The sequence below is a fragment of the Schistocerca americana genome, chromosome 4 (assembly GCF_021461395.2).
Source record: "Schistocerca americana isolate TAMUIC-IGC-003095 chromosome 4, iqSchAmer2.1, whole genome shotgun sequence".
In the NCBI taxonomy this organism is placed as follows: domain Eukaryota; kingdom Metazoa; phylum Arthropoda; class Insecta; order Orthoptera; family Acrididae; genus Schistocerca; species Schistocerca americana.
The window spans coordinates 726,565,273-726,580,370 of NC_060122.1; the positions used below are offsets into that span (position 1 = coordinate 726,565,273).

Sequence of the window (15,098 nt, forward strand, 5' to 3'; positions counted from 1 at the left end):
TTCAGTACATATTTAACAACGTGTTACGATGTAATAAGTGTCGTACTCATCGGATCTTGGGGGACTCTCGCAGTCAAAAGGCTGCATTTTGACGACGACATGGGCGGACATGCCGCCGCCGTCACCCCCCGTCCACCTACACAGGTTGCCGATGACACCGCCTTCCTTGCCCTTGCCCCCACCCTGCAGTGCCCCCAACACCTTCTCCAATCCCATCTTGACCAGTTCACCGCGATCATTGTAGGCAAAACCACCCCTTCCTTCCGCCTCCTTGATTTCTATCTCACCATCTATGGCCGTCCTATCGCCCTCACTCCCACCATTAAGTACCTTGGCGTCACCCTCGACCGTCGCCTCTCCTGGACTCCCCATCTCCGGACAATCCAAGCCAAGGCACGCTCCCGACTCAAGCTCGTTTCCGGCCGTACGTGGGGTCTGGACCCTCCACACCTATAAATCCCTCATCCGCCCTATCCTTTGTTACGCCCATCCGGCCTGGATCTCCGCCCCCCCTACCTTTTATAAATCCCTACAAATCCTTGAACGCCATGCTTTCTGCCTCGCCTATCGCATCCGTCTCCCCTCACCCACGCGGATCCTGTATGATCTCATCCCCTTCCCACACCTCCTCCGTTTCCTTGAAAGGATACGGATCCTGTACACCTCTTGCAAACTCGATCCTCCTCATCCGCTTGTCTCACCCGTCCTCTCCCACCCCCGCCTGCTGCCGCGCCTGTATTCCCACGTCCCACCCGGTCTCCATCTCTCCACCCTCCTTACCCTCTCCCAAGGTGGCTTCCGCCAGCTCCCCCTCCCTGATGATGTCCTCCTCTCCTCCATCTACCCCTCCTACCAACTTTGATCTTCCCTCCCTCTTCCTGTGTCTGTACCTTTGGGCACTCTCCGTCCCTCCTCCCCTTCTCCCCACTCATCCCCCGGGCCTCCCCCCCCCCCCTGTCCCTCTACTCCTCCTCCCATCTCCTCAGCCATTGGCATCTTTGTTCTCCCCTCTCCGCCCTCTCCCCCCCCCCCCACCCCCTCACCCTTCTTCCCCTCTTGGCGGGTCCCCGGACTCGCACACGCTACGTGGACTTTCGCGCGCCGGAGATCATCGCCATCAGTGTCTCGTGTGTGTGACGTCGTTTTGTGTTTTTAGTGTCCACTGTCACGCTTCTACGTTCACTTGTGCCGTCGGATTCATCAGTGTTATGTGCGCCTTGTTAACGTGTTTTCAGCGTCGTTATCGTCGAGTGTGAACGGCTCCGTGTTTTTTGTGTATCTGTGACCACTATTTTTTTTGCCCGTCACTATGTTCATTTTAATTCTCCATTATTGTACTGCTATTGTCAACACTATGACTGAAGAGCGGCGTAGCATGCCGCTGCCAGCCTACCTGTTTGTTCAGGTGTTAAAATAACAATAAAGGAAAAAAAAACGTCAGACAGTCTTATATTCTGACAGAATGCAAGTTATCTACATTTCTCACCAATTTTTATAAGTACGCTACTTTCTTAATGAAATGTTTGTTTAATTATGTATATTCATCCCGTGCTTCACTTTTTTTTGTGTGTGTGTTTAGGTAACTTTCGCAGCGTAACTTGAAAATGGCCATAAGGCCGAAATTGCAATCGTAATAATAAATATTTCATACAGTCAACGGCGACTATGATGTCTTTTAAGAAATATTATATGACGTGAATGCTAGCCATGAGAAGTTAATCATATATCTATGCAATTGGAGGATATATCGATATTTAATCAACAGCCCTAGTTAAGACGAGTGTTGGAAGTGGCTCTAGTTGAGCTGGCGGTATTTAGTAGAGACGCGCCTGTTGGCGGGCGCGGCGTCGAGCAGCGCCTGCAGGGAGAGCGGGCAGTAGTCGAGCACGAGGAAGGCCTTGTCGGGGTGCAGCTGGGCCAGCACCTCGTGCAGGCGCAGCACGTGCGGGTGGCGCAGCCCCCCCAGCAGGCACGTCTCGCGCCGCACGCTCTGCTCGCCGAACGGGATGCGCCGCAGGCAGCTGCGCACCACACGTCACACGTCACGCCTCACTCGTGCGTGTACGTCGTCTAGTTCACTTACCGCCACTACCAGCTACTACAGCCCATGTTCCGCGAAGCACAGACATGTGACAAGACTGGAGCCGGGTAGGTGGTACCGATATATCGAAATACCGATATACCTTCACTGTACAGTCGACATATATCGCAGTTATCTATACTATCGACATGTGAATTAGCCGTCATTAAATACTGAGTACCGAAAGCGACATTTTTTATTGCCTGTCTTTTCTTGACTCATAGGCGCTATAACTCTCGTCGTGAGTTTTCTTGCCCATTCTTTGCAGTCTAACAGTAAATGCCTTGCAATGGACTTAATTTACTTGCATATTCATTACTACAAATGAGCACCAGATTTGAACATGACTGCATATTAACGAAAATTTGTTACTTTCGTGTGTCATTTCTACTATTGCAAATGATAGTTACGAGGTGCAATACAAACACGCTTGGTGACAGCACTGTATGAGAATGGTGGAAATTACTATTCGCTGGTCCCAACTACGTGGCAGAATATGCGCTCTCCTTGCCCCCCGGAGTGTCTAGATCAAGAAAAGGTATGCGCACTGTAAAACAAAAAAAAAAAAAAAAGTTCAAATGGCTCTGAGCACTATGGGACTTAACATCTGTGGTCATCAGTCCCTTAGAACTTAGAGCTACTTAAACCTAACTAACCTAAGGACATCACACACATCCATGCCCGAGGCAGGATTCGAACCTGCGACCGTAGCAGTCGCGCGGTTCCTGACTGAGCGCCTAGAACCGCTAGACCACTGCGGCCGGCACTGTAAAACAAACGTAGATTCGACACAAAAGTCACACAAATTACTGTACTTGCATTTAATGGAAAATGGACTGAAATGTTTATAATAAGTACAAAACTCGCGCCCGGAACACGTATCAGAGGTGTTTCACTTTTGAGTCCGGATGGGCCAAAACTATCGATATTTCAATCATCACCATCATCATTTAAGACTGATTATGCCTTTCAGCGCTCAGTCTGGAGCATAGTCCCCCTTATAAAACTCCTCCATGATCCCCTATTCAGTGCTAACATTGGTGCCTGTTCTGAAGTTAAGCCTATTACTTCAAAATCATTCTTAAACGAATCCAGGTACCTTCTCCTTGGTCTACCTCGACTCCTCCTACAATCTACTGCTGAACCCATGAGTCTCTTGGGTAACCTTGCTTCTCCCATGCGTGTAACATGGCCCCACCATCAGGGTGGTCCACTGATCGTGACCGGGATAAATATCTCACGAAATAAGCGTCAAACGAAAAAACTACAAATAAAGAAACTTGTCTAGCTCCAAGGGGTCAACCATAGCGCTATCTGGTTTCCCCCTTCAAGCTAGACAAGTTTCGTTCTTTGTAGTTTTTTCGTTTGATGCTTATTTTGTGAGATATTTGGCCCGGTCACTATCACTGGACCACCCTGTATATAGATTCGAGAATTCGAATTAGGGAGTACGAGTGTTCTACAAATACCAGCCTCGGATGACTGACAGCCTACAGCAGATACTATGTGAGTGAGCATTAAACTCTCTTGATCTTGTACACTGAGATGGACTTGTAAAGTTTAACTATACGTATGAATGGACTAGGATAATTGGTTTCGATTGTACACTGGTCTACATGTTCCTGTGTCTGTACGCCACTTGCATTGTGACGAGTACTTGAGCCCAAGGCTTCGATTAGAGCAATAGTGTGTGGCACTTGCGTGGATCGTGGTCTGTAGTACCACACATCACAGACTGACGCTATTCCTAAGCTGGCTGAGGTGGCCAGTTCTTCTGCTAGTGCCTTGTGAGCCTCCTCTACGTTTTACTCTTACTGCAGTTATGCGCTAGTGTCTGTGCTCTTCTGCACATTCACTGCAAACAAGTGAAGAAGCAATAAAAACCAGACCTGTAAGCCAAACTAGAGTGTCATTTCCATATTATCATCATATCTATCTTCTTAGCCTAACATACAAGTCTTTCTGTACTGTCTCCAACCACACTGACCTGAAAAATTTTTGCTTGACACAATCACTGTTTCAGAACTGTACGCAGCCGCCCGTGTACCATGCGGGATGAGATTTCTGAGAGCAGTGGCTACACTCTACTTGGTGCGGAGAAAAATAAAGATATCATTTAATAATTAAATGTATTCAGTTTGAATGAAGAAATAATGAAGTACAGGAACAAACAAAGGGGCATATTACAATAATGCAAGAACCGAGAACACCAAAGTCACTGCTAAAGTGCACGTTCCAGTCACATTAATGTGACCACCACCTATGTTGGACGTCATTGTGCAATAACCACTAACAGACGGCAAGTGGCAACACTAGCAATGGAGGGTATATAAAGCGTCTCGCGGAGGACGTGGAGAGCGGTGCAGTCGTGCGGAAATGGAGAGATTTGTCTGAATTCCAAACGGGCATGGTGATAGGCTTTCGGACTAAGGGTGGGAGCGTTTCCGAAACCGCTAAGTTTGTAAACTTTTCATGTGCCGCCGTGGTCAAAGTATACCGCGGATGGCAAAATGGTGCAATCAGAAGTTGGTCCTGAGGCAACTGCAGTGCACGACGGGCCACAGATGCCAGGGGTGAAAATCGGTTGCAGAGATGTCGACGGGCTAATAAACGTGCAACTGTTGTGCAGCTGACCCCCAAATGAACCAAGGCGTTACCAGCAGTGCCTCCCATCAACAATGACCGTTTAGCGAACGGAATTTGCATGCCAAAACCGCAACCGGACATCAACTGAGTGGCGACAGGCGGCCTCTTCAGATGAATCACGTTTTACGCCCCATCGGACACAGGGCCGTTGGCGTGTACGGGCGTACAACAATCCAGGCCAGATGAAGGAGCTTTAAGATCTGGGGAATGTTTTCGTGGACTTCCATGGTGGACTCGTCATTCTGGGAGACACAGTGGATCAATACAAGAATGCATCTATCCTTGGGGACCATGTCCACCCCTACACATAATTTTTCGTCGACAGGATGGCATCTACCAGTAGGACAATTGTATAAGTCACGCAACTCGCAGTGTACGTGCGTGTTTTGCAGAGCAACGCGGTCGGTTTACCGTACAACCCTGGCCACGAAACTAATCGGATTTAAACCCAACTGACAATCTGTGAGACGACTTAGATCGGATTGTTCGCGCCATGGAAACTCAATCGAGAAATCCAGCACAGCTGTCCACGGACTACAATTGAGAATCTGTGTGACGACCTCGATCGGGTTGTTCGCGCCATGGAAACTCAATCGAGAAACCCAGCACAGCTGTCCATGGACTACAATTGAGAATCTGTAAGACGACTTCGATCGGGTTGTTCGCACCATGGAAACTCAGTCGAAAAACCCAGCACAGCTGTCCACGGACTACAATTGAGAATCTGTGAGATGACTTAGATCGGGTTGTTTGCGCCGTGGATACTCAATCGAGAAATCCAGCACAGCTGTCCACAGACTACAATTGAGAATCTGTGAGACGACTTAGATCGGGTTGTTCGCGCCGTGGATACTCAATTGAGAAATCCAGCACAGCTGTCCACGGACTACAATTGAGAATTAAGAGAGGACTTCGATCGGGTTGCTCGCGTTAAGGAAACTCAGTCGAGAAATCCAGCACAGCTGTCCATGGACTACAGTTGAGAATCTGTAAGACGACTTCGATGGGGTTGTTCGCGCCATGGAAACTCAATCGAGAAATCCAGCACAGCTGTCCATGGACTACAATTGAGAATCTGTAAGACGACTTTGATGGGGTTGCTCGCGCCATGGAAACGCAATCGACAAATCCAGCACAGCTGTCCACGGACTACAAATGAGAATCTGTGAGACGACTTCGATCGAGTTGTTCGCGGAATGGAAACTCAGTCGAGAAACCCAGCACAGCTATCCACGGACTACAATTGAGAATCTGTGAGACGACTTAGATCGGGGTGTTCGCGCCATGGAAACTCAGTCGAGAAACCCAGCACAGCTATCCACGGACTACAATTGAGAATCTGTGAGACGACTTAGATCGGGTCTGTGGATACTCAATCGAGAAATCCAGCACAGCTGTCCACGGACTACAATTGAGAATCTAAGAGAGGACTTAGATCGGTTTGTGCGCGCCATGGAAACTCAATCGAGAAATCCAGCACAGCTGTGCATGGACTATAATTGAGAATCTGTGAGACGACTACAATCGGCTTGTTCGCGCCATGGAAACTCAATTGAGGAATCCAGCACAGCTGTCCACGGACTAGAGATGGTTCCACATTCCTGTCAGTATCTTCGAGAACCTCACTGACTCTCTTCCTTTAAGTCTCGCAGTGATACGCGCTGCAAAAGCTGGTTGTTCAGACTATTGACAGATGGTCACATTAACGTCACTGGACTGTGTGTGCGTGTGAAATGTGTGTGAAATCTCATGGGACTTAGCAGCTAAGGTCATCAGTCCCTAGGCTTACACACTACTTAACCTAAATTATCCTAAGGACAAACACACACACCCATGCCCGAGAGAGGACTCGAACCTCCGCCGGGGCCAGCCGCGCAGTACATGACTGCAGCGCCCTAGACCGCTCAGCTAATCCCGCGCGGCTGGACTGTGTAGAAACCAAAGTAAGGAAGAAGGGAGAATGCGGTCCGGGGAAATAATGAATAGTGCAAAATACTTGAGAGCGGAATATAGCAGATAAGTTTTGATCTTTGATGTTGTTGATGACAGTGCTGGTGGTGATGGAGGTGCTGTTGTTGGTGGTGCTGTTGTTGTTGGTGGTGGTAGTGATCTATCCACGAATATCGCACTCATGTGGACACGGTCATTGTATTTCCTATATGTGATGCGAACTTTGAATGAGATAATACGCTTTGGCACAAGACGAAAAGTGACCAGAAGTGGCTGGAAGGGTTCAGCGCAATGGTATCAGGGTAGCTGCGTGTGCGAACCGTCGACTACGCAACCCTGAGTCGACTGGGCATGCTGACCTCCTGCGGACGATCTTGACGGCGCGGCGCGCGAGCGTGCCGGTGTGCACGGCGTCCTTGACCTTGCTGTAGCCGCCGCAGCCCAGGATGTCGCCCAGCACGTAGCTGCCCACCGCCTGCGGCGGCCGGCGCCGCTCGCGCTCCATCAGCGGCCGCTGCTCCTCCGGCCACAGCAGCAGCCCCGTCGGACGCCGCCACCCGTCCTCGCTGCGCACCACCGTCTCGTCACAAAACACACCACGGCTCAAACTATTGCACCACGACACAGCACTTCACCTCACGTGTTGGGCGTTATCCATCACGATGTGGTTTGTTGGTGAACTTCCGTTCCTTGAAGAGTCAACAAATCTTCTGCTACCAATTACATACCAGGTGTACCGGTATGAAATGAGCTTTAAGATACAAATGTGTCGATAGGGAACATTTGTTGTGAACGAGTCTTAATTTTTTTATTTGGTTGTTATGACATCTGTCAAAGATATTTAGTATACATCAAGTCATGGAACAAACAACATCATATGTCTTCATCGTGTTAACAATGTCGAATTTTGTACCAGAAAGTGATGATTTGCGGAAAGCATTAATTTTTTGTTTTCATTTGAAAAAAAGTGCTGCAGAGCCGCATCGAATGCTTGTCGAGGCATATGGTGATCATGCTCTATCAGAAGCAACATGCAAAAGATGGTTTCAACGGTTCAGATATAATGATTCTGATGTAAGAAATGAAGAACGTGGAAGACCACCAAAAAAGTTCGAAGACGCCGAATTGCAAGCAATATTGGATGAAGATGATACTTTGAGTCAGAAGCAAATGGCAGCAATGCTAAATGTTGCACAACAAACAATTTCTGGCGGTTTGAAAGCTATGGGAAAGATCCAAAAGTGTGGAAAATGGGTGCCACATGAATTGAATGAAAGACAGATGGAAAACCGAAAAACTATTTGTCAAATTTTGCTTCAAAGACATGAAAGAAAAGCAATTTTGCATCGAATTGTTACTGGCGATAAAACATGGATTTATTTTAAGAAACCTAAACGGGAAAAATCACGGGTTAATCCGGGACAACCATCAACATCGACTGCAAAACCAGACCGATTCGGCAAGAAGACAATGCTCTGTGTTTGGTGGGATCAGAAAGGTGTGGTGTATCATGAGCTTCTAAAACCCGGTGAAAGTGTGAATACTAATCGCTACAGACAACAAATGATCAATTTGAACTATGCATTGATCTAAAAAAGACCTGAATGGGCCAGAAGACATGGCAAAGTAATTTTTTTACACGACAATGCACCTGCAAAACTGGTTCAGGATACAATCAAAACACTTGGCTGGGAGATGCTACCGCACCCACCGTATTCACCAGATTTGTCCCCTCCCGACTACCATTTGTTTTCATCAATGGGACACGCATTGGCAGAGGAACACTTCGATTCCTACGAGGAAGTCGAAAATTGGGTGTCCGATTGGTTTGCTTCAAAAGACGAACATTTCTACTGGCGTGGTGTCCACAAATTGACAGAAAGGTGGTCAAAATGTATAGAAAGCAATGGTCAGTACTTTGAATAAAATGTTTTTACTTTTCAATTCAAAATTAGTGTTTCATTTTCACAAAAAAACGCTCATTTCATACCTGTACACCTGGTACATGGAGCATTATTTATAGTGAGCTTCCGGTGTTCAGCCGAGTTGTTTCCATTTTCTGCATAGTATGTCGATGACCGGCCCATCCGTCTCCTTCGGGTGCTGCCAAGTTTTACTGTTACGAGCATTCTTTGCCTGAACTCCAACCAGACTGTGAGCTATTGTTGGTCTCACGCCGAGTTCGATTTCCATCGTCCACTGCGCCTTTTGATGCTCTTTTTGTTTTACAGAGCACGCACTGATAACTCCGTGAAATTCCCTCAGTGTTTTCCAACTCTGACCGCTTTGATGGTCGGCGAGTTTATAATACATTGAGTGGCGAACCCCAATAGTTATTTAATTGAAATCTCCAGCCTCTGACATCTTGGATAGTATCCTTAATTATGTTATCCCAGAAACACGGCGTTTGCATCACGACACTGTTCTTGTCGTATTACATTTCATTATTATACGAGTATTGAAGGCAGTACTAGGCGGCAGCTGATTTGCTTGGGTGTTTTAGTTGCATGTGTCGTTGATGTTCCTTGCATGCATCCTCGACAGGCTGCCCAACGTAAGACATGCCACATTCGCATGGACTCCGATGCACACCAGGCTTTCGGACACCTGGGTCGTCGTTAACACTACAAAGAATACATTTTATTCTAGTTGAATAGAGCGAAAAATACTGAACGCTGTGTTTCCGCAGGAGCATCAAAGAGCGTAGTGGACGTCGGCAATCCAACTCGGCTCTGAATAACGGAGTGAGACCAGCACAGTCTGTTTGGAGTACAGGCAACGAGTAGACATACCCTAACAGCAAAACCCGCGCCACCTGAAGAAAACGATCAAGTCTGTCGTTGAAATATACTCAGAAAATGGAAAAAACAACTCGGCTGAACACCCGGAGCTTACTATTAATCAACCACGCCGAAAAAACCTCAAATGGTTCAAATGGCTCTGAGCACTATGGGACTTAACATCTGAGGTCATCAGTCACCTAGAACTTAGAACTACATACACCTAACTAACCTAAGGACATCACACACATCCATGCCCGAGGCAGGATTCGAACCTGCAACCGAAGCGGTCGCGCGGCTCCGGACTGAAGCGCCTAGAACCGCTCGGCCACAGCGGCCGGCGAGAAAATCTCAAGAGAGCACGATATGTCACACTTATCATCGGAAGCTGTCAGGCATGTACGACATCAGAAGCAAGTTTGTGACATAATTGCTGAACTCTCTTCTGTACGGAATGTCCTAGTTAGTACAAAATGTATTAGAGACTTATCCATTGTCTTTGGATACCACCCATGACCTAACTTAAGAACAAATCTATACTACTAAATAGCAACGCGGTTCTTGCTGTTCAAGACAGTTGCAGGTTGTCTATATACTGACTTCCAGAGGCAACAAAAATTTGATTTTCAATATTTCATATAATTAGTGACCGGATTTAAAAATTTAAAATGCTGTTATTATCTACTCATTAAGAACTATAATCTTAAGCAAAAGGCTTAACACATTAAGACAAGTATTACAGATACGCACTGTGTATAGTATATTTTGAAGCAGCGTAACTCACAAGGAGCAAATTATCCAGATTATATTCATCCAGTATTTGACAATGAGACCACTAAGCGGCTTCCGACAAACTTCAAACAGAAATTTCAAATCTTTCCTAAACTTTTTCTGGCTTACATGCTGAACGTAAAAGTAAGCACAATTTTGAAGCTGTTTTATACACGGGAGTTCCATTCTTTAAAGAATCGGGGGTTTACCGCTACAGTACTACTTCAGCAATTAACGTGTTACAATCCACTTTATGCTCAAAATTCAAATGGTTCAAATGGCTCTGAGCACTATGCGACTTAACTTCTGAGGTCATCAGTCGCCTAGAACTTAGAACTAATTAAACCTAACTAACCTAAGGACATCACACACATCCATGCCCGAGGCAGGATTCGAACCTGCGACCGTAGCGGTCACGCGGTTTCAGACTGAAGCGCCTTTAACCGCACGGCCACACCGGCCGGCTCACTTTATGCTTCCTTCCTAGTGCTGATGCTGAGATTATGTATCAGGAGACAAAGCAGCTGAGGCCGTCAGACTCCTATTCTTCCCCGAGGATACAAATAGTGTCCCAATCTGTCTGCTCACAGAGGAAATTCTGTGTCCATGTATGAGAAAGTGTTCTAAATGAGGTGGAACATGTGAACCAGTACGGTACACACCAAACAGGGTGTGGGGAAACTGTCCAAAAACCACATCCAGGTTGACCGACAAACCATTCCCTTGTCGTTAATCCGCCGGGCGGATTCCGTCCCGGGCCGGCATATCTCCCTGTGCTGGGAGTGGTCGCGTTAACACACGCGGCTACCCGGGCGGGTAGTCGGTAGTCGTCCTTGCATTTATATGTAATACTGCAATGAGTTACGAATTCTTTCAAATATTCACGATTCATCTAGTAATCTTTATTGCTTGCTACTCCACTATTCTGTGTACTGTACACTTCGCTTTTGAGATCCTCCCTGCAGCAATGTTTCGCGTAAGATGTCTTCCATTAGCAGCAAAATGTGCCGGTACCCCATCACGCAAGTACCACATTCACCAACCACGGGCCATGGGTAAAATTTGAGCCCAATTAGATCACACATTATAGAAAAGTTTACATTCCAAATACATATGCATTAACTAGGTCAAATTTCATAATGCAGTCAGTTTCGGTTCGTTACCACGGAATTTTAACTACCTCGCGTATCGTTCGCTTCATGACACGTGTTTACTCGAACGTTTTGGCTTCCACTATAGTATACTTTCGCATTCTATAAAGGAAGCAAAATCCTTTCTTTCCAATAGCACTTACAAAATAATGAATCATTGGATAATACTGTTTGGTTATAAGCCGTCACAGAGCGTTTCCACTTTAAACACTCCATATTAAGCCGTTATATTCGCGTCAATGTTGAATAAAGTAACCCAACAAGTGTCTTTCGAGTTTTGGATGCATAGGAACGATATAGGCATCAGATAACGTTTAAGATACTGGGGAGAAACTAGTTATGATAATAAAATAGTCTTTTTTTGAAAGAAACTGGCGTTGCTTGTGGGCTATTGCAACAAAATTCAACTAGGAAACTGACTTACTTTCCATAAAGTAGCACGATAGGAAAGGTTTCAAACTGACTTTACTTGTACAGCTTTTCATTGCGTTAAAATTATTGCTAGAAAAAGTATTTTAGAAATTATGGGCTTATTATCGGAAAGGTATAAGTTAGAATTTCTGTTGGTTATTCTGGAGTATAATTAATGTTTTTCTATCCCAGCGAGCGCCTTGTCTGTAAAATCATCATTGTTGTTGTTGTTGCAGTAGTCTTAAGTCTGAAGGCTGGTGTGATGCGGATCTCCAAGCTAGTCTATTCTTCATCTCTGCTTAACTACTGGGACCTACATCTATTTGAAACTTTACTGTATTCAAGGCTTGCTCTCCCTCTGCAACCGCCCGTCTCCATTATCGTACTGACTATTTCTTGACTATTCTGGATGTGTCCTGTCACTTTTAGTCAAGCTGTGCCATAACGTTCTTTCCACCCATGTTAATTCAGCGCCACATTTCAGAAGTTTCGGTTCTCTTCTTGTCCGAATTGTTTATTGTCCACTTTCAATTTATTAACTATGGAATGTAAAAGCCAAGGTCTGGAGTCCAAATACCGCTTTGGGAACCTTGTATATTCTCTCAAAGTGTGATTTCTGTCAAATCTGCAGACGTTACCAACAGTTTACAGCGCTAGAGAAGATGACATGAAAGAACGCGTAGCATATTGTCTTTACTTACGCAGATTTTAAGCCTTATGTTGAATTATAGGTCAAATGGAAAGTCACGTTCTTCGCTCACTTTACGCCGTCTCAGACATGTCTCTCACAAAGAAGCCTGATCGGCGTTGGGTGCGCCAAGCTGAAATACTACGCTCTCAACGATTAAAAGCGAATTTATATGTGTAAGATACTGACAACACTATGTGGCACGGTCAAGTGTAGTTAGTTAGTTAGGTAAATACTCCACAGATCTAATTCGCGATAAACATTATGATGCGGAGCATGTCAAGTAAATAAACTAAAGTAAATAAAAAATAAATAATATTTATATGTCTGCATGAGGGTCCTTTACAGTTTTTAATGACTATCTCTATTCAAGAATTCATTTATGTACATAAAGAGTTGCCGAGGAGGAAGCTCTTAACTATCTTTGAAAACATTTCTGCTATCTGTCAGGCATTTTGTTTCCATGGATAAATTGTCAAAGAGTTTTACCGCTGCATAATTCACCCTTTACTGTGGTACAGTTACAATCATTAGAAGATAATGCACATCATTTTTCCTTCTAGTATTGTACTTATCTCCATTACTTCCAACTGATATCCTATTTAAATTGAAAATAATTAACGGATAACAATATTGTTTCCTTTATATTCAGAGACCGTTCAATGAAATAAATTTCGGTATGCAGTATTTGAGGCTCTTGGAGTAATAATAATAACAGTAACATCAACTACGACAACAAAGACTTTTCCTCACTTTTACATTCTTGTGTATGTTGAAAATTAAGTTTATTACAAAGGAAGTATGTTAATACCACAATATGCTTAATCAGACACCAGTTTGCTTCTAATACATTTAGCAAACGTTTTATGTCGGATATCTTTCGACAAACTACGGGCATGTAACATTCACTTACAACTCTATTTGATTTAGTTTCTAACAGGTAGAACAAACAGTCCAGGGAGTAGTGAAACTATAAAAACTGCATCCTGGAATTCCGAAATCTTTGTAGTTGCCGCAATTTTCTTAATTTATGTGCATTCAGCACTACGCTACGCGGAAATCTTAATATGCAACTGCGTCTTAGTTTCTCCTACCTGTCCTCGCTGCTGAAGGATAAAGAACTGAGTTCTTCCTCTATAAGCGTCTCCATAGGATCCTCCTCTGCCATCCCGCTTCTACTCTTGGCCATGATTCACTCTCCTCTACTTTCACTCTTACCGGATGTAGCGCTAATTCTAAACACAGCCGATCTGATTCAAATGCTTCCGGTTAGCGTAACTGGGAGGAACATATGACAAACGTCCGCAGATGTATCTGACGACGCAGTTCACAGAGTCTAATGCTTATTGCAGCTGCAATATCTATGGAGTGATCAATCAGATCCGCAGAGTAGAACTTTTGTTTTCAACGTACATCGCCTCCAAGGAGGCAAAAATAAGGGGAGATGCCGCCACAGACTTACGCTGTACGTTGTTTTGAAGCTGACTCTGCCATGTTAAATGCCCCAAAACCATGACTGAATTGTGTTCGTAATTTTGTCACGTGTAACAGTTTTTTTAAATAGTCAGTATTACAGTGTTTAGGCTAATTACAGTATCAGGAAGGATATATCAGACTTTGTCTTGTGTTAATTGCGTATTTGATTCAGTAATACGGCTCATTTGCCCTCGTAAATGTAACTTTCTTTTTGTTTATACATTTCAAATAACCGAGAAGTATGTCATATGAAAAGGATGCTTTCGTAATCCATTTAAATCCTCTTTTACTGTATTTTCGTCGCTAGCTGATGAAGTTAGGTCTCCGATAACAATGCTTGTTTGCTTATTGTAGTACTGATTCGTACTCGTACATTTTCAACTTTCAAATCACGTGCACATGATTAACGTTCACGTTTTGCAAATAAACTTACCTACGTTTTCTTTGTTAGCCCGTAAATGGGTGTAATGAGGAAAGAAGCAAGCAAGGCACGCTTTCAGGACTTGTTGTTGTCAACAAAGTGTCCGTCTGCTTAACTGAGTGGTACCGTGCTTGCCTCCCATGCAGTGGGCCCGGATTCGATTCCCGACCGCGTTGGAGACTTTCTCCGCCCGTGGACTGGGTGTTGTGTAGTCCTCACCATCAGTTCATCCTCATCAACGGCACGCAAGTCGCCCAATGTGGCATCGACTGAAATAAGACTTACTTGCACTTGGCGACCGAACTGCCCCGAATGGGTCCTCCCGGCGAACAATGCCATACGATCATTTCATTTCATTTTTTGTCAACAAAGTGAAAGCTTCTTGAAATGTCGAAGGAACAGAACGGCATGGGGGTATACCTCCAAGCATAACTGAGTGCTTGTTTCGTTAAGCTGTCAGTGCGTCAGTGTAACTGTAGTTAACACATTTTCTCACTTTGAAATCTTACCCACAAAGTGTCATTCAGTTTGTGGCATTAGACCAAACAAACTTAAAGCAGCAAGCGTATATTATCTAAAGTGCATCAACATGTACAGTCACTGAGAGGCCACAAATCATATTACAGAATTCATGATAGCAAAGGGCTATATTTAGCAGAAGAACTGAATCTTCGAAAGTTACACCGCTTATATTCAGAGAACAATCCTCCAAACCCTATGTCAT

At 44.9% G+C, this 15,098-nt stretch overlaps 1 protein-coding gene across 1 annotated transcript; it reads right to left on the reverse strand.

Moving 5' to 3' along the window:
* Positions 1–1,795: 1,795 nt before the first annotated feature.
* On the reverse strand, positions 1,796–13,645 carry LOC124613747 (serine/threonine-protein kinase STK11-like). Its single transcript, XM_047142464.1, has 3 exons — positions 13,572–13,645; positions 7,036–7,284; positions 1,796–2,021 (listed from the first exon to the last, which is right to left on the reverse strand). Exons 1-3 carry the CDS (start codon positions 13,643–13,645, stop codon positions 1,796–1,798), a joined length of 549 nt encoding a protein of 182 aa, XP_046998420.1.
* Between the last annotated feature and the right edge of the window lie 1,453 nt (positions 13,646–15,098).